The 18690-nt window shown below is 38.4% G+C and overlaps 1 protein-coding gene across 1 annotated transcript in view; it reads left to right on the plus strand.

Moving 5' to 3' along the window:
- LOC104908512 (multicopper oxidase LPR2) overlaps window positions 1-18111 on the plus strand; it is a 39118-nt gene extending 21007 nt beyond the window's left edge. The window contains exons 4-6 of the mRNA XM_048646193.2: window positions 10471-11051; window positions 17741-17832; window positions 17929-18111. Coding sequence (XP_048502150.1) covers window positions 10471-11051; window positions 17741-17794 — 635 coding nt within the window. The 3' untranslated portion in view covers window positions 17795-17832; window positions 17929-18111. The remainder of the gene's footprint in view (window positions 1-10470; window positions 11052-17740; window positions 17833-17928) is intronic.
- The last annotated feature ends 579 nt before the right edge of the window (window positions 18112-18690 follow it).

Raw genomic sequence — 18690 nt, forward strand, 5'->3', positions numbered from 1 at the left:
CTACACCCAATCCTTCATCTCAAACTTAGAAGACAAGAATCTTTTAGTCTCCTTTGTGACATCAAGACTTGCACTAAACATGAGCATGTCGTCAACATATAAGCATATGCTTACGCAATCAGAGCCCTTTACCTTTGAATACACACATGCATCTGAACCATTCACAATATAAGAAATGAGCTCTGATAGTCTTATGGAATTTTTCATATCATTGTTTTGAAGCCTGCTTGAGGCCATAGAGAGACTTTTTTAGCCTGCACACCTTTTGCTCCATCATTGGCATGGCACAACCAGGAGGTTGTTTAACATATATCCTCATCAGGATCACAATTTAACAAAGATGTCTTCACACCCATCTGATGCACAAACAGGTTAAAGGAATAAGCAAAAGCAGATAAAACACGAATGTTAACAATTTTAGTCACATGTGAATAAGTATAGAAATTATCCACTCCAAATTTTTGAGTGAATCCTCTAATAACCAATCTTGTCTTGAACCGTTCCACGGTCCCATCGATTTTCAACTTCCTCTTTAAAAATCCACTTTGAGTTAATCGCCCTAATCCCCTTAAGTAAGTCTCTAAGTTCCTAAGTGTTATTCGCCATGATAGATTCCAACTCATTGTTGACTGCTTTTTTCGAGAAACTAGCATCCATAGAACTCATGGCTTATTCAAATATATTGAGATCCTCATCCACCATAAATAATGGCATATCCATGACCTCTGAAGTTTCAAACTCGGATATAAATGCAATAATGAAATTTGGACCAAAAATTGATTACTCCCTTTGCCTTTTACTTCTTCGAGGCTCATCTGAGTGACTTACCTCACTCGAAGTAACCAAAGGACCTGCATCACCAAATTGAACCCTTACCAAAGGAGCATTTTATTATGCCCAATTTTCTTCAAAGGAAATACCTCTTCAAAGAATTATGCATCTCGAGTTTCACACACAGACTTTTCATCCGACCTCAGATTTCTGTAGGCAGCATTATTCTCAGCATAACCAATGAAAAAAAAATCAAAAATCTTGGCTCCTATAGTAGTCCTATTGAACGAAGGCATACCCACTTTAGCTAGATACACCCACAATTTCATGAATTTCAGATCTGGCATAAAACCTCTCTATAACTCAAATGATTTTGTCTAACTTCTTATGAAACACCCTGTTCAATATATAGTTTGCAGATAGGACAACATCCCCCCACATATTATAGGGAGCCCATAACTTAGAAGCATAACATTCATCATTTTCTTCAAAGTTCTATAATTTCGTTTTGCTATATCATTCTGCTGAGGGGTATATGGTGCAGACACCTGATAAATAATGGCCTCGTTCTCACATAGATTCTTAAGGAAACAACACCCATATTCCCCACCATGGTCAGACCGAAGCCTTTTAATTTTTCGGTCCAATTGATTTTCAACTTATGCCTTATAAATCACGAATTTATGTTCAGCCTCATCCTTGGACTTTAACAGGAAAACTCTATAGTATCTTGAACAATCATCCACAAAAGTAATATAATATTTCTTACCACCCCGACTCTCAAGATTCTTAAAGTCTGCCAGATCAATGTGAATTAGTTCTAATAGTTCAGACACACTATTAGTTACTATTTTGAATGAATTTCTTATAAATTTTGCCTCAGCACACACTACGCACTTCTTGTTAAGTCCATCATCAACCACATCATGTAATATATTCATTCATCTAAGATGATTTATTAACCAACCCCCGCATGACCCAATCGACTGTGTCATAGATTTATAGAGTAAAAAATATAAGCAGAAGAAAAAATATTAATCATATAAATAGGAGTTACAATGTACAAAACAAACAAGCCACCATTAACGTACCCTTTCCCAACATACTCACTATTACCAGTCAACACTAATTTATTGTTATAACGGACGTGAGAGAGAAACAAATTATGAATGCAAAAAAACAATAAAATAGACAACAGATTTACGTGGTTCACCAATTTGGCTACATCCACGGCAGAGAGGGAGAATATTTTATTATATGAGAAGAACAGATTAGGAGAGAAAAGAATGAATTTCGTAGTCTAAACCCTAAATTAAACAGAGTATTTATACCGTCGAAAAACGCGTTTCCGCGTTTACCGGGCAGCCGCCGATCGGGTCGGGCGAACCCGCCCGATCGGGCGTAATTCTTTCCTTCCCAGTTCGTTGCGCGCCCGGTCGGGCGAAGTCGCCCGAGTCGTAATTCGGTACTTCGCCCGATCGGGCGAACACGCCCAATGCCATCGGGCGAACACCTTTTTCACTTCAGTTTCTTCTCTCGTTGCGGGCCCGATCGGGCGGCCTCGCCCGACTCGATCGGGCGGTAGTCCAGATTTGTCTTCGATGCAATTTGACGCATTTAACAAACACATTAAGCACAATTCTACAAATCTCCACCTTGACTTGAATCCTCTCATAATAACCCAAAAACAGATGCATTGATCACAACGCCCAGAATCTCCCAAACACCAGATTTGTCCCAAAAGACAACCAGACCAGATTAGTCCCTAAGGACCCCAGAATTGCCCAAGGAGGGCAATTAACAATCACGAACATTGAGTAAGTCCAAACAATGTTGAAACTTACTCTGCGGAACCGGCTTGGTGAACATGTCAGCAGGATTATCAGCAGTTCCTACCTTTTTCACCTTAATCCTAGTCTCACTCCTTAGGAAATGGTATCTCACATCAATATGTTTAGTCCTCTCATGATGGACTTGATCCTTAGCTAAACATATTGCACTCAGACTGTCACAGTAAACAGTAGCCTGATCATGATGCAACCCAAGATCACTAACTAGTCCCTTTAGCCATATTCCCTCTTTAGCAGCTGCTGTCAACGCCATGTACTCTGCTTCAGTAGTAGACAAAGTAACTGTAGCCTGCAAAGTTGCCTTCCAACTAACGACAGAACCACCAAGAGTAAATACATAACCAGTCATTGACCTCCTACTGTCAACATCTCCAGCATAATCAGAATCCGAATAACCAGTGACTAAACACTGGGTATCATTCCCATAAATGAGACCAACATCAGAAGTACCTCTTAGGTACCTAAAAATCCTCTTGACTGCCTGCCAATGCTCCTTACCAGGATCACCCATGAACCTACTAACTACACTGACTGCATGTGCAAGATCCGGCCTAGTGCAAACCATAGCGTACATCAAACTCCCTACTGCACTAGCATAAGGAACCCGACTCATGTACTCCTTCTCCTCAGCAGTTTTGGGTGCAAAAGCCACAGACAAATGATTATTTGAAGCACTTGGAGTGTCTATAGGCTTTGCAGTTGTCATGCCAAACCTTGATAGAATCTTCTGAATATAACCTTTCTGAGACAAGAAAAGTTTCTTCTGACTTCTTTCCCTATAGATCTCCATCCCCAAAATCTTCTTTGCAGCACCCAAATCTTTCATCTCAAACTCAGCACTGAGAAGACCCTTAACCTCTGAATATCAGACTTAGCCTTAGCAGCTATAAGCATATCATCTACATACAGAACCAGATATATGAAAGAACCATCACTCAACTTGTTATGGTACACACAGCAATCATACTCACTCTGTTGTAGCCCAACTCAATCATGTAGCTGTCAAACCGCTTATACCACTGCCTAGGAGACTGCTTTAGCCCATACAAGGACTTCTTCAATCTGCAAACATAGTCTTCTTTTCCCGGAACTTGGAACCCATCTGGTTGTGTCATATAAATCTCTTCTTCCAACTCCCCATGTAGGAAAGCTGTTTTCACATCTAGTTGCTCAAGTTCAAGATCCTGATGTGCAACCATTGCTAGTAGCACCCTGATGGAAGTATGTCTGACTACTGGTGAGAAAATCTCATTATAATCTACCCCTTCCCTTTGTGTGAACCCTCTTGCAACAACCCGAGCTTTATATTTAACCCCCTCAGTAGGTGAAGACCCCTCTTTCTTCTTGAAGACCCATTTGCATGTCACAATCTTCCTTTCCTTAGGACGTTTGACTAACTCCCAAGTCTGATTTTTATCGAGAGACTCCATCTCATCTCCCATTGCAGCAAGCCATAAAGTAGACTCACTTCCAGAAACAGCTTCCTTATAGGTGGATGGCTCATGATTTTCAACCTCCACCTCCTCAGCAACCTGAAGTGCATAGGCCACCATATCTTCAAAACCATACCTCTTTGGAGGCCCCACACCAACTCTTCTAGCTCTATCAAGTGCTATGCTTGGTTGATGAATTTCAGATGGCTCTTCTTCATGTTGATCTTCTCCACCTTGGTGCTGTGATTCACTCTCAGCCTGAGTGACTTGCAGCTCCACCTGTTTATCAACATCTCCACTGACGACACCACAGTAGACTTTACGAAGGGTTAAGCATGGAATTTTCATCAAATATTACATTCCTACTAAGTATGACACGATTTTCAGAAGGTGACCATACTCTATAGCCCTTAACCCCAATCCCAAAACCAACAAATCTACCCTTCTTAGCTCTAGGTTCTAATTTTCCCTCATTTACATGATAATAGACAGTAGAACCAAAAATTCTCAACAAAGAGTAATCTGCAGGCTTACCAGACCACACCTCATAAGGTGTCTTGCAGTCAATACCTGTGTGGGTCCCCGATTGATCAGATAGCAAGCTGTGCTTACAGCTTCTGCCCAAAACCTCCTAGCCATCCCAGCATTTGAGAGCATGCACCTTGCTCTCTCCAGAAGTGTCTGATTCATGCGTTCTGCAACTCCATTCTGTTGTGGCGTGTTTCTAACAGTATGATGGCGAGCAATCCCTTCATTTTTGCAGAACTCATCGAACTCAGACCAACAGAACTCCAGACCATTATCAGTTCGCAGCCTTTTGATCTTCCTTTCAACTTGATTTTCCACTAAAACCTTCCACTGTTTGAAATTCTTGAAAGCATCATTTTATGCTTCATCATAATCACCCAAGTCATTCTTGAATAATCATCAATCATAGACACAAAATACCTGTGACCTCCAATAGATGCAACTCGGGAAGGTCCCCAACAATCAGAGTGAATATAATCAAGTGTACCTTTAGTTGTATGAACCGCCTTTGGAAACTTGCTGCGATGAAGCTTCCCAAACACACAGTGTTCACAAAACTCTAGGCTCTGCACCTTGTGCCCACATAGAAGATCCCTTTTTGACAGAATTTGCATCCCTCTTTCACCCATGTGCCCAAGTCTCATATGCCACAACTTGGTCAACTCCTCCTTGTGAATCTCAGATGATGCAACAACAGCAGAATCTGTCATAGTAGACCCCTGAAGAATATATAAGGTACCAACTTTAATACCTTTCAGAACCACCTTTGAAGCCTTGTAGACACTCATAGCTCCACCTTCACCTTGAAAACTGAACCCCTTACTATCTAGAAGACTCAGAGATATCAGATTCTTTGTCATTAATGGAAATGCCTAACTTCGTTCAAGGTACAGAGTGTACCATCATGAGTCCTCACCCTTATAGAGCCTATCCCAACTACTTTGCAGGCAGCACTGTTAGCCATAGAAACATTGCCTCCATCTATCTGCTTGTAAGTTGAAAACCACTCCCTGCATGGACTAATATGATACGATCCCCAGAATCAAGAACCCACACATCCCTACAATGTGACTGGCTATTAACTACTAGGGCCAGATCTTCCTCAGAATCACCTCCAGTTTCTGCCAAAGCAGCAGAACCTTCACTTTTATCCTGCTGTTTTTTTTCTTAGGACACTCATTCTTCCAATGCCCCTTCTCCTTACAGTAATTACAGATATCAGTAGTTTTAGGACCCTTAGAATTCGAATTTTTAAAGTTCGTTTTCTTTTTACCAGATTTCTTTTGTCCCTTCCCTCCAGTAACTACTAATCCAGATGCTTGATTTTCTGTACTAGACCCAGAAGCCTGGTGGCGGACTTCTCTAGTATGCAAAGCAGATCTTACTTCTTCTAACGACAGACTATCTTTACCAACAATAAATGAATCCACAAAATTCTCATATGACATAGGCAAAGTTACCAACAGAATTAAAGCAGCATCCTCATCATCTACTTTAACATCAATATTTCGCAGATCTAGTAAGATGGTATTTAATTTATCTAAGTGATCTCTTAGAGACGTACCTTCCTGCATACGCAGGCTGAACAGACGTTGCTTCAAAAGCAACTTGTTGGTTAGAGATTTCGTCATGTACAAGCTCTCTAACTGCAACCACAGACCAGCAGCAGTGTCCTGCTCCGCAACTTCAGTAATTATGTCGTCAGACAGACACAACATAATTGTTGAATATGCGCTTTCTCCTCCAGAATTTCCATCTCAGCGGTAACTGAATCCGTTGCCTTCTTGGCCAACGGTGCCCACAACCCCTGTTGCTTCAGTAAAGCCCGCATCTTGATTTGTCATAGACTAAAACTATTCCTCCCAGTAAATTTATCAATTTTGACATTCATCCCAGACATCTTTCTCACACAGATCGATCACCAAAGCTCTTGATACCAATTTGTTATAACGGACGTGAGAGAGAAACAAATTATGAATGCAAAAAAACAATAAAATAGACAACAGATTTACGTGGTTCACCAATTTGGCTACATCCACGGCAGAGAGAGGGAGAATATTTTATTATATGAGAAGAACAGATTACAGAGAGAAAAGAATGAATTTCGTAGTCTAAAACCCTAGAATATAAACAGAGTATTTATATCCCGTCAGAAAAACGCGTTTCCGCGTTTACCGGGCAGCCGCCCGATCGGGTCGGGCGAACCCGCCCGATCGGGCGGTAATTCTTTCCTTCCCAGCTTCGTTGCGCGCCCGGTCGGGCGAAGTCGCCCGAGTCGTAATTCGGTACTTCGCCCGATCGGGCGAACACGCCCAATGCCATCGGGCGAACACCTTTTTCACTTCAGTTTCTTCTCTCGTTGCGGGCCCGATCGGGCGGCCTCGCCCGACTCGATCGGGCGGTAGTCCAGATTTGTCTTCGATGCAATTTGACGCATTTCAACAAACACATTCAAGGCACAAACTTCTACACTTATTAACATCAAAAACTAGCTGGACTCCTGCTTTATTAAGCAAACTACTAGAAATTAAATTTCTATGAAGGGAGGGATAAAGAGAACATTAAGGAGAGCTAATGATTTCCAAGATGTCAGCTTCAGGTGAAATTTCCCCTTTCCGAGCACTTGAGATTTACTGTCATTTCTCATATAGACTTGGTGACCCCCATCCAACTCTTTAAAATCCATAAATAGGTCTTTGTTTGTACAAAAGTGACGAGAGGTTGTCGGGTCTACTACCACTCATTATTCTCCACTAGATTAACCCCAAAAACCATTGTAACAACAAGTTCATCTGCCTCTACTGCTTGACCTTTGTCTCGATCCTTCGAGCCTTGACCCTAACCAGTGCTTGTGTTTTTGTTTGGACAAATAGAAGTGTAGTGACCTGGCTTGCCACATTTGTAATAGCAACCCAACTTCTTCCCAATCTTCCCATTACGCTTAAACTTCCCCTTGTCAAGGGGATTTTGACCTTTCTCGTTGAACATCTTGGAATCTCCTCTAGGCTTCCCAGAACCCGAGTAAGAACCAAAGCCAGCTTAACCTAGATTAGCCTTAACTGCCAGATTATTTGCAGTTGGGGCTACAGAGTCTTTTAATCTATTTGCCTCTTCGATTTTCATGTGACTAACTAACTCCTTTAGAGTCATGTCCCTCTTCTTGTACTTCAGATGATTACGATAAATTTTCTATGATTCAGGTAACTTTTCTATTAGAACATTGGCTTGAAGAATTTCACACATTTTCAGTCCTTCAGCAAGAACTTCAACAACTAAATTCTCTTACACATGAACTTTCCATAATTGGTTTATTATCTACCAATTTAAATTTCAACCAGTTCTAGTAACATACTTCTTTTTCCATGCATCATCAGCACCATACTTTTTCTCCAAAGAAATCCATATTAATTTTGCAGTCTTTGAGGATACAAACAAATCAAGTATGGGGTTTGTCATGAGGTTTCAACATGTTTCCCTTATCAATCTTATTATCCTTAACAAATTTTTCCATACTTATCCTTCCATCAGATTTAGGGATTTTCTCAGATTTCTCGTTGGCAAGAGTATCAACAATAACTATAGTCGTACATGTAGCATCTACACCATCTTTTTCAGCAGGTGGATCATTAAACAAAACATAGTCAAGATCTACTTGTTCACATGCAATCAAGAACTTTTTAGGCCACCTCTTATAGTAATTAGTTCCATGTAAAGGTTCCAACTTTGACATATCAGGGAAAAATCTAATATGAGAACTAGATATGATTTCAATAGAACAAATTCGATTCTAAATGGTAGGATATGTAAATCAGCAGAAATCAAACAGCTTAATTTGAATTAAAAGGACAAGTTGCGCCATGGTATGATGGCCACTACCTTAGATAAATTAATAAAAAATAGAAGTAATACACAATGCATAATCATGTGTGATATTGTTAGATTCATCTTAATTTTACATACAACATATCATCTTTTTATAATTTTAATGTTACATAATTGACGTTATGAATGGTCAATGGTGTGTTTTACCTTTGGAAAAAGCAAATAGGAAGTCTAGTAAAAGACGTATGGAGTAACAAAGAGATGCGACAGTGTGCACCCTTCATTATTATTTCAGAGAAATTGGTCTAGTTGACGCCTTTCAAAAAAAAAAAAAAAGGAAAGAAAACTACTCCAAGTGATCGAGGTTGATCGATTATCAGGTGAAACATATATTTAAGCTTCAATAACGCTTCATGATTTCAAGATTAGAAAAACTAGGGGAGACAAAGAGACACAAATTATTCGCGGCTTTTGGAGTGATAGACCTGTTCATATATTTTTTTTTATTAGGAAAGATGATTGGTTGGAAGACCAGTCCCTGCAAGGCTACTAGCCTACAAAACACACCAATTTAGAGGCTGGGTAGAATTTAAACAACCTAAAAGTAACTGTCCCAACATATTGTTGGATGAGGATTTGAACCTTGGGAGCCTGAAATTCGAGGTGGTACTGGATTGAGCTACCACCTCTCCCTGGACAGACCTCGTCATATCTCTATTATATAAGCCCAGGGAGGAGGTGTGGTGTCACCCATTGAAATGACTAGAGTACCCTCTAATAATTCAAAACAACGTCTTCTTTTTAGAAAAAAAAAGAGAGGTAATGCAACCTGCCATATGAGTAAGTAAAAAATGGAATATGCAATCACCATTAATAACTTGACAAAATAGATTGACACAATCAATTCATGAATTTAATTAGAATCTTCAGTTAAAAAAAGTTAGCGATATATCGTGACAACATAATACTTCGTATTTACAAAGTTCAAACAATATGGTTTATTAACATCTATAATCGTTAAATAACTATACTAAAGTCATTGATAAGGAATTATTAAATCATCAACTAATTTTTTTAGTAACGGTATTGAATAGCTAAAAATCGATAACCTTCAATTTAAAAAATTAATAACCTCTACAAAGGAACCTCAAGAATTTACAGCATTACCAAAATAATTTGAGATAAAAAAATGGCCATTCGTATATATAGCTCCATAAGGTGGTTGGCCTACGCATTGCGTGCATATGCGACTAGTATTTATGTAGGGATTGATTTGGCAATTATTTATAGGTGAGTGGATTATCCATTGACCTGCCCAAATATATGGGTGAAAACCCGCAATGAGGCGGGATGCCAGACGAGTGGCGGGTGGAGTGGCAGGTCGGATATGAGTGAGATTTTTGACCCATCACACGCTCCATCCATCTACCCATGTCTTATATGTGTGTGTGTGTGTGCGCGCATGCATGTATTAAGAATTGTCAAATGATATTAAGTCGTTTTGTTGTTAATAGATGACTAAATTTTAATTTACTATTTTTGTAAATTGTTAAGTATACAATCAAGGCCCCAACCTATTACCAACCCGTGATTGATGGATGGTGTGGATGGATGAAATTTTTGGCGGGTGATGGATGGTGTGGATGAAGATTTGGTTCGCAGGTGACAAGGCGGGTTGAGATCCAGCCGACCCATCTCCAACCTATTACCAACCCTATATTGGAATGTGTTATACCTCATACCTGACTTTGCATTGTTAATCAATCCATTATCCATATATACTAATACCGAAATTGTTTAGAAATTAAACAGGATGAATAATTGTACGAATTAAGGAAACTATACTACAAGTAAAAAGATAAGACATGATACTTACAAATTAATTTTACGATTTATATATTTATTTAATCTACATGTTGAGAAATCTCACATTACCTAAGCTGTTTTTTTTTTTTTGTTTGGGTTGTTTCTGTAATGGTGTTTGACTGGTTTCTGCTATGCGATCATCTGCTGAAAACAAGATTTATGTTATATCCCTTATTCCCTTTTAACGTTCCTCTATTCAGGAGAACCTGTCAATGATGCAAACAGCAAGGTGATGAAATTCATTATCAAAGAGCAACGTGTGCATGATTCAAGTTACATTCCAAAACGGCTAATCAAATATTCACCACCTAAGTTATCCACTGCTTCACGGACACGCTATATTGCCATGTACGAGTACACTAGTCCTTCCGACGAACCCACCCATCTCTTCATCAACGGCCTATCTTTCGATGCCCCGGTAACAGAGCACCCTAAGGTCGGGTCCAGTGAGATATGGTACGTCATCAATCTGACGGAGGATAATCACCCGCTTCACGTCCATCTAGGACTGTTTGTGGTGCGAGAGCAAATAAAGCTGTTGGATTTCGACAAGTTCAAGGATTGTATGGTTGACATGAATGATGCAGTGAAATGTAACATACACAAGCACGCACGTGGGAAAAAGAAACCTGTTCCGAAGCATGAAAGAGGATGGAAAAATGTGTTCAAAATGATGCCAGGCTATGCGACTAAGATATTTGTGAAATTCTCTTACATTCATAGCAACAATTCCTACCCTTTTGATGCTACTAAGGAGCCTGGTTATGTCTATCATTGCCATGTATGTATTCTCATCCCTTCTCTTGATAAGTTTTCGCGAAATTATGTTGTGATAACGCATTATAACATTAAAATCAACAATTCTATGGATCAGCGTTATGATCATTTGATTAGAAATCACCAATGCAGCAACATACTTGGAAAAACAATACCCAACAATATTGCTAGGAAGTGCAATTCCCAGCCTTCTATTGGGTATTCTACTAGTCGAATCTAACTTAAGTGGAGTCTAGTAGGTTCTAAGCTACAGGGTGAGATATTATAATCTCATTTAGTTTTCTAAAAGAAAAAAATTCTCATATACACTCTTAATTGATGTTTAATAATTAGGGGGTTTATTGATACAATTTAGTATACTATAGTACCTATTTTCTTGCTTCAAGCAATCAGATTTTTAATGAGTGCCAAAACTTGATCGTAATATAGTTTCTAAATACAGAGGCAAACTAATATAAGGAGACCTATATGGCTCGACATACCTTTTTTTCTTAAAAGGGGCTGCGACGGAGTAGCTAAACATTAGTATGTAACTTCAATACTTGAATATATCATATCATTTAAGATCCCAAAGTTTTAACTTTTTTGTTGACTAATATTTGCGACACACCTGGAGAATTGCAGAGAAAAGACAAATATGATAGGCACAAAAGTTGAGATATTTTATTCCACTGAGTTTATATATTACAACATACAACAATCCCCAAATACCTAAATAACTAACAGAAAAAACAGTAACATGGGCTAAGAATATAATACATCTATGATGTGTGAAGAAGCTAAAGTAAGCAACGGTACGACTGGGCTGATATTTGCTACACTCCTCCTCGAGCTTGGTGTGGAGGATGAGAATGAGCACCTAGATTGTGAAGAATGTGTTGATGCTTGGCATGCAAGTAGTCCTTTTATAAGTTTATCAGCAAGTTGATGATGAGTAGAAACATACACTGGTTTGATAGCTTCTTGAGAAACTTTATCTCGAATGAAGTAGCAATCCACTTCTACATGCTTAGTTTTTTTTAATGATGCACTAGATTCACAATTATGGAAATTGCATCTTGGTTGTCACACTTGAGCACAATAGGTGCCAGGAATTTGATGTCAAGTTCTTTTAATAGCTATGTGAGCCATGTTATTTCACATGTAGTCAATACCATCGCCCTCTACTCAACTTCTGAAGTGGACCTTGCCACCACTTGTTTTTTCGTTGTCTAAGAGATCATAGAGTCTCCAACAAGGATGCAGAACCCTGTAGTCGATTTTCTAGTGTTTGGGCAACCAACCCAATCACTATCACTGTTAGCAATGAGCTAATGAGAGGTGGCAAGCAATACTCCTTAGTAATGTGCACCTACTAGATATCTCAAGACTGTCTTGGCAGCTTACTATGCACAAATGTGGTCTTTTGCATGAATTCGCTCAAGATATGGACACTAAATGCAATGTCAGGTCTAGTGATGGTGAGATATATAAGCTTGCCAATAAGATGTTTGTAGGGTGTAGGGCCAGGTAGACTTTTAGCTAGATCATGTGTGAGTTTGAGAGCTGAGTCCATGGGTAGTTTTAGAGGTTTGGCTTTAGTTAGTTCTATTTTTTCAGCAGGACAAGGGTATACTTCTTTTGAGATATGAAAATTCATTGAGTGGATATCCACTTCTATTCGAAGATAGTACCTTAGAAAACGTAGGTTTTCCATATGGAATTAAGTAGCAAGTAAGTATTTGATTTCATCAATATTAAGAGATTGAGAGTTGCCTGCTACGAAAAGGTCATCGAAATAAACAAGCACAGTCACAAACTGGTTTTCTCTGAGCTTAGTGAAGAGAGAATAGTCAGCTTTCGACTGCAAGAAGCCAAATGTTTTAAGCGCACTCTATGATTTTGCAAACCATACAATGATTTATTAAGCTTCCAAACTAGGTTTGGCTGAAGGCTTTGGTATGGATGCTCCCCTTGTCCCAGTACAATCTTCTTGCTAGGTCCCTAATAGCAAGCATGCATGTGCATGTACACATCTTCAAGTAGGTCACCATCGAGGAATGCATTTTTGACGTCCATCTGGTACACTACCCAATTCTCTCTAACAGCAACTGCAAGCAATGTTCTCATAGTGGTGAGTTTGACTAATGGAGTAAAGGTTTGCTCATTGTCAATACATTCTCTTTATCTACAACCCAAGATCACCAATTTGGGTTTCTTCCTCTCTTCACTTCCATCAGGGTTGAAGGTTGTTTTGAATACCCGCTTGCTTCCTATGGTTCTCTTCCCCGGAGGCAGGGTAGTTAGAGTTCATGTATCATTTTCTTCAAGAGCTTGTGGTTCGTCATTCATAGCTAGCAGTTTTGAAATTTTGGAGATCTTGCATAGTAACACATTGAGTCATAAAAGCATGATATTTAGATCGCGGTTGTCATTGCTATATTTGTAGCAGGTTCAAGCTGTTTATGAACATTCATAGTGTCAGCGACATAGTACACTAACCAACTAGGTGTTTTGGATTGCCTCAAAGATCTTCTAGGAGCTTCAACAACACCAACATCCTGGATATGTCTTGGCTCTTCAACATCATAGTAGAATGTTGTGAGTCATGAGGTGTTCCATAAAAGCCGTTCATCAGCATCTCAAGTGCATGTGTTGTTAAGGCATGTGTTTTTATGGCTAGGCTCACCATGTGGCTCTCACTCTCAGGCATAGGTACTAGGTGGGGCAGTAGGAAAGTTTTTGTGGAGTTTTTATTAAAAGGAAACATTTTTTCCTAAAAGGTGACATCTCCTGAGACAAAGATTTTGTTGTTGAGAAGGTTCAATAGTTTATACCCTTTTTGGGTGATAGCCTAGAAACACACATACCCCTAGGAGCAAACTTATCTGTGGTTTTTTCAAGGTTGCTAGCCATGTCCAAGTAACCAAAAGCCCTCATGTTCACATAATTTGGCCTCTTGTCAAATAGCTTAACATATGGAGTTTTGTTATGTATCACAAATTCAAGGTGTCTGTTAAGTATATGTGTAACAGTTAGAACACAATCTCTCTAAAATTTCAGAGGGAGGCATGCTTGCATCCTCAGGGCCCTTGACATTTCCAACACATTTCTTTGTTTTTTTTAAGCTCAACCATTATGTTATGGTATATCCACACAGGAGGTCTGATGTACTATGCCTCTCAAAGGCAAAATTGATTGCACTTGCTGTTTTCGAACTCAACAGTATTATCAGGCCTTATCTTTTTGATGCTCAAGTCAAACTGGTTTTCAACAAGGTTAGCAAACATTTCAACCACATGAAAAGCATCAGACTTATATTAAAGCAAGTACACCCAGGTTACCATGGAGTTGTCATCTACAATAATGAGAAAGTATATGTACTCTCCACATGTAGTTACCCTCTAAGGTTCTCATATATCCATGTGTATGAGGGAAAATGGTGTATGTTCTTGTTCAGACCATAATGAAGTGTGGAAAATTTAGCCATTGGACATGTCAAACACACTGCATTAGATACATCAAAATCATTTTTTACACAACCAATTAACTTGACTTTATTCAAGGGACCATATCCCGTCCTATTGTGCCACAGCACATAATTATCCCTAGATATTAGATGATTAGCACTAATAATTGTGTTCAGCTTCCCAGCATCTCCTCCTTTGTGAGTATTACATATCTTGTCATCTCCCATATTGCATATCTTGTTCTTTTTATTGGCATTCAGGCCTTTTAGGGGTGTATTTGCCAAATAGTAAAGTCAATCTTGAGCTCTTCTAAGTCCCTTTGACAGTCAGAGTAGGAAAATCCTGAATTATCAATAGTCAACATGAAAGGGGACTTTGAATCCATCTTTTATTGGACTAGTTTATTCACTGATAACAAGTTATGTCTAAATTTTTGAATAGACAACACACTTCTCAACTCAATGTTATTTTCCAATTTCACATCTCATACGTGAGAGATATGTTGCCATGGGGAAGGTTATGCAAGGTTTGTTTGTGGTTTGAGCAAGTTTAATGAGCATGCTATGTCATATGTCATATGTCATATGATTAGATGCTCCTGAGTATATTATCTAATCATATGCATTAAAAGAGACATTGCAGCAAACAACAATACTTGCAAAGCTAATGTCAGTCTCCTGCTTAGTGTCTGATCCATGCTTCTTGGCACCAGAACTAGCATGGAGACTTTCAGCAACCGCTGGAATTGTTCAGAGAAGAGGAGTTGCTTTGGTTTATCTGTTGAGACATGCGCCTTTGTAGCCATTTTATTCACCCTTGGCTTGTTCCATTTGTTCCACCTCCTTGGTTTACACTACTATCTCTTCGAAGTTTCCTCACATGTTGTTTGTTCTTATGATGATTATTTTTGTAAAACCAACCACATGCTAAAAAGCTTCAAGTGTATGGTTTTGGCCACCACACATAGAACATCCTCCTTCTATAGTGTTCATGTTGTACATAGTAGATGAATCCAACGACAACTTCGAAATGTTCAGGACTTCTCTTTTAGCGTCCTCTTGCATCAAAGAAAAGCAAGCTTCTTCCACAAAGGGCAAGGGAGACCTCATAAGCAACTAACTTCTTTGTTGATTGTAGTCTCCATTCACTCAATTAAGGAATTGGAACAAGCGATGTTCATCTTGTTAATTGTGTATAGCTAGCACTCAAAAACTCATTTACCTCAATAGTAAGAGTTATGATGGGTGGTAGGTTGTTCAAAGCATCAAACTCCTCCTACAATGCTCTCATCTTTATGTAGCATTCATTTTTGGGTGCTCTATTCTACTTTATTTCAAACATCTCCTTGCTCAACTTGTATTTCCTTGAGCTATGAGTCACTTTGAATATGCTCTTAAGTCCTACCTAGCTCTGGAAGTTTCAAGGTATAGGACTAATGTTTTCATAGCTGTAGTCATTGAACCACGAAGCCATGAGATGACTATACTATCACATGTATCTCATCGATGTTGTTTTTGAGCATCTTGAGCATCCCTTTTAACCAATCTTGTCAAAAAACCTGTGCTTTTATTTGGTAGCTAGGTTTATCTCTATGGTTCTGATCATAGTTTGCTGCTCCCTTAAGCTTCTTAATGTTGACAACGTTTGGTCCATCATAGGGTTTAAGATATAGAGGGTCAGTGAAAGTGATTTTCTTGTCTACCCTGTATGATATTTTAAGGCAAAGACATGATTCTTGATAAAACACCGGTCATATTAGTGAAGGTAATTTACTGTGACCGCAGGGTAATAGAGACCTTGCATTTGATTTGTATTTTCTTGGATAGACTCTTCTTTTCACGTGATGGAGCCTAGAGCTCTGTTACCATGTTAAGTAATATATGCGGTGGGTTAGGTGATTTACAGAGGAAAGAGAAATATGATAGGGGCAATAGTTGTTGAGATATTCGTTCGTTCAACTAAGTTTATGTATTACGCCATACAACAAACCCCCAAATACCTAAATAGCTCAAACGACAAAACAATCGCATGGGCTAAGAAAACCAATACAACTATGATGTGAAAAGAAGCTAAAGTAAGCAACTCATGGGCTGACCAAGTAATTAACAATCATAATTAAATGACTAAAATTAAGTAAACTAGATAATTATTACTTTGAAGCACTAACATTGACACAACCTTTTGCTTCAAAGTTTGATAAAAATAAATAAAGCACATATCTTCATCCACGACGCGTTTCTCATCTCACATTGTTAATGCATGTTATTAGTAACCTTTAATCTTTACAACACTTTTCTCATTCAGCGCAGATCATCACCCATCACTTTAGAATAAATTTTCTTCAACGACCACTTATGCCATAGATTATTCCTCATTTTCTAATAATTTCTTTGCTCACAACCAACCACGTGACAATGGTTGCATTTGGGGGGGGGGGGATTCCCATTCTCTTTATGGTACTAAGACATATTTACATGCTCCTTTACGTTTTCTCCATTTTTGTCCGGCTTTATTGATCTCCTTTAGTCTACATCATTAATAGGATTGACGAAATTTGCTAGGTTATTTTAGATGGATATTCAAGTAAGGACATTTCAGACTCATATTTGTCAGGAACACTCACTAAAACCTTATCAACAACTCTCTCATGATTGGAAAATATTTCACCTTGAAATCTAATTTTATTAACAGTGTTCATAAGTTTACTTGTAATCGAATGGTTTGGCACTTTTTTCATCCTTTGTATCTCAAATTCTCATTTGAGGTTCAAAACTTGCATCAACTTTGTTTGAGCATTACCCTCAAACTCTTCCTTTAACATGTCCCATGCCTCTTTTGGTGACTCACACAAGTCATGAGACCTGGAAATAAGAGAGCAAAAGAAAGAAGTAAACATTGAAATTTAAGAAAGCTACTGCATTTCTCAACCACTTGAATCAACACATTAGGCTACCTTTTGTATAGGCTTGAAACTAATAGAAAATGGCAAAACAGTATAGCTAAAACATGGAGTTATGGCTGATTTAGTGTCCCACAACTCTCTCCACTAATCTAGTGAACTCTTTTTAAATAAAACAAACCTATTTGACTAATCTAACTAAGTAAATAAAAATCATAATTAAATGAGTAAAATAAGGAAACTACATAATTAATACTTTGAAGCACTAACTTCTAAGAAAACTAGTATCTAATTTAGTTAGCTTCACAACAAAATTAAACCTTTTGTTGATACATGAACTTACAGATATTGGATCATGAAGACAATGTCATGATGAGGCCATTAAAATTGGTAAATTAGGAAGTGGAGGACGACCTGAGATCGCATGTTACAAAGAGGTAAAATGTATTTGATAAAAAATTCAGCCTTTATGTCATCTTTTTCTTTCAATGTGTGCAACTGAGTACTAACACTTAATTTCTTGGTTTTTGTAGGAAATTTACTTGGTCGTAATGGCCCTCGATAGATCAATTACGCCTTCTTTAAATCCGGTCAAAGTTGTATAGTGTGGAATAATAATAGCAAAGACCCTTTGTCAAGTTGATGTCACAATAATTAGCAATCTACACACTGTTTGTGCTCAGTTATCCTTGACAAAAGCAAAAGCTTAGCATAAATATCTTCTTTCCCCCCGATGCATACATAACAAATGGGTTATCAACTCTTGAAAGAGGGATTTTGCTGCTAGAACAACTCGTAATTCAAGTAAAACCGGATATGAACTAATCACCTAAACTAGTGGCCGGATAGGGTTGTCATTAGTAAAGCAATCAAACATCCATCACTTAAACGAGAACTTCATTTACCGGTTTTTCTCCAACCTTGCAATTTCTTGCCACATTCCCAAATATGCGAAATAGCTTGTAACTTTTATGTTTAACTAAGGGTTTTGTATATCAGTTAGTAGAGGAATATATGCAGTAGGTGCTTATAGCTCAAAATCATTTGAGAAACCAAAAAAAAAAACAAGGGTTTAATTAACTCGGAAAGCAACTAAGCAGAAATCAGGTTTTTAAGTATGCTTTACGTCTGAAACAGAGGTTGTACGTGGCATATGATGAGGAACAAAGTAGGGTATTATTTAATAATCAAGATATGAAATTTTCAGAAGGGTATCATAAATTATTAGCAACCAACGAGACCATTAATCTAGGTACAACCAAAATAGTAGCAAAATTTAATCGGTTTTAGAGGAA

Source organism: Beta vulgaris, chromosome 6 (genome assembly GCF_026745355.1).
Source record: "Beta vulgaris subsp. vulgaris cultivar EL10 chromosome 6, EL10.2, whole genome shotgun sequence".
NCBI lineage: Eukaryota > Viridiplantae > Streptophyta > Magnoliopsida > Caryophyllales > Amaranthaceae > Beta > Beta vulgaris.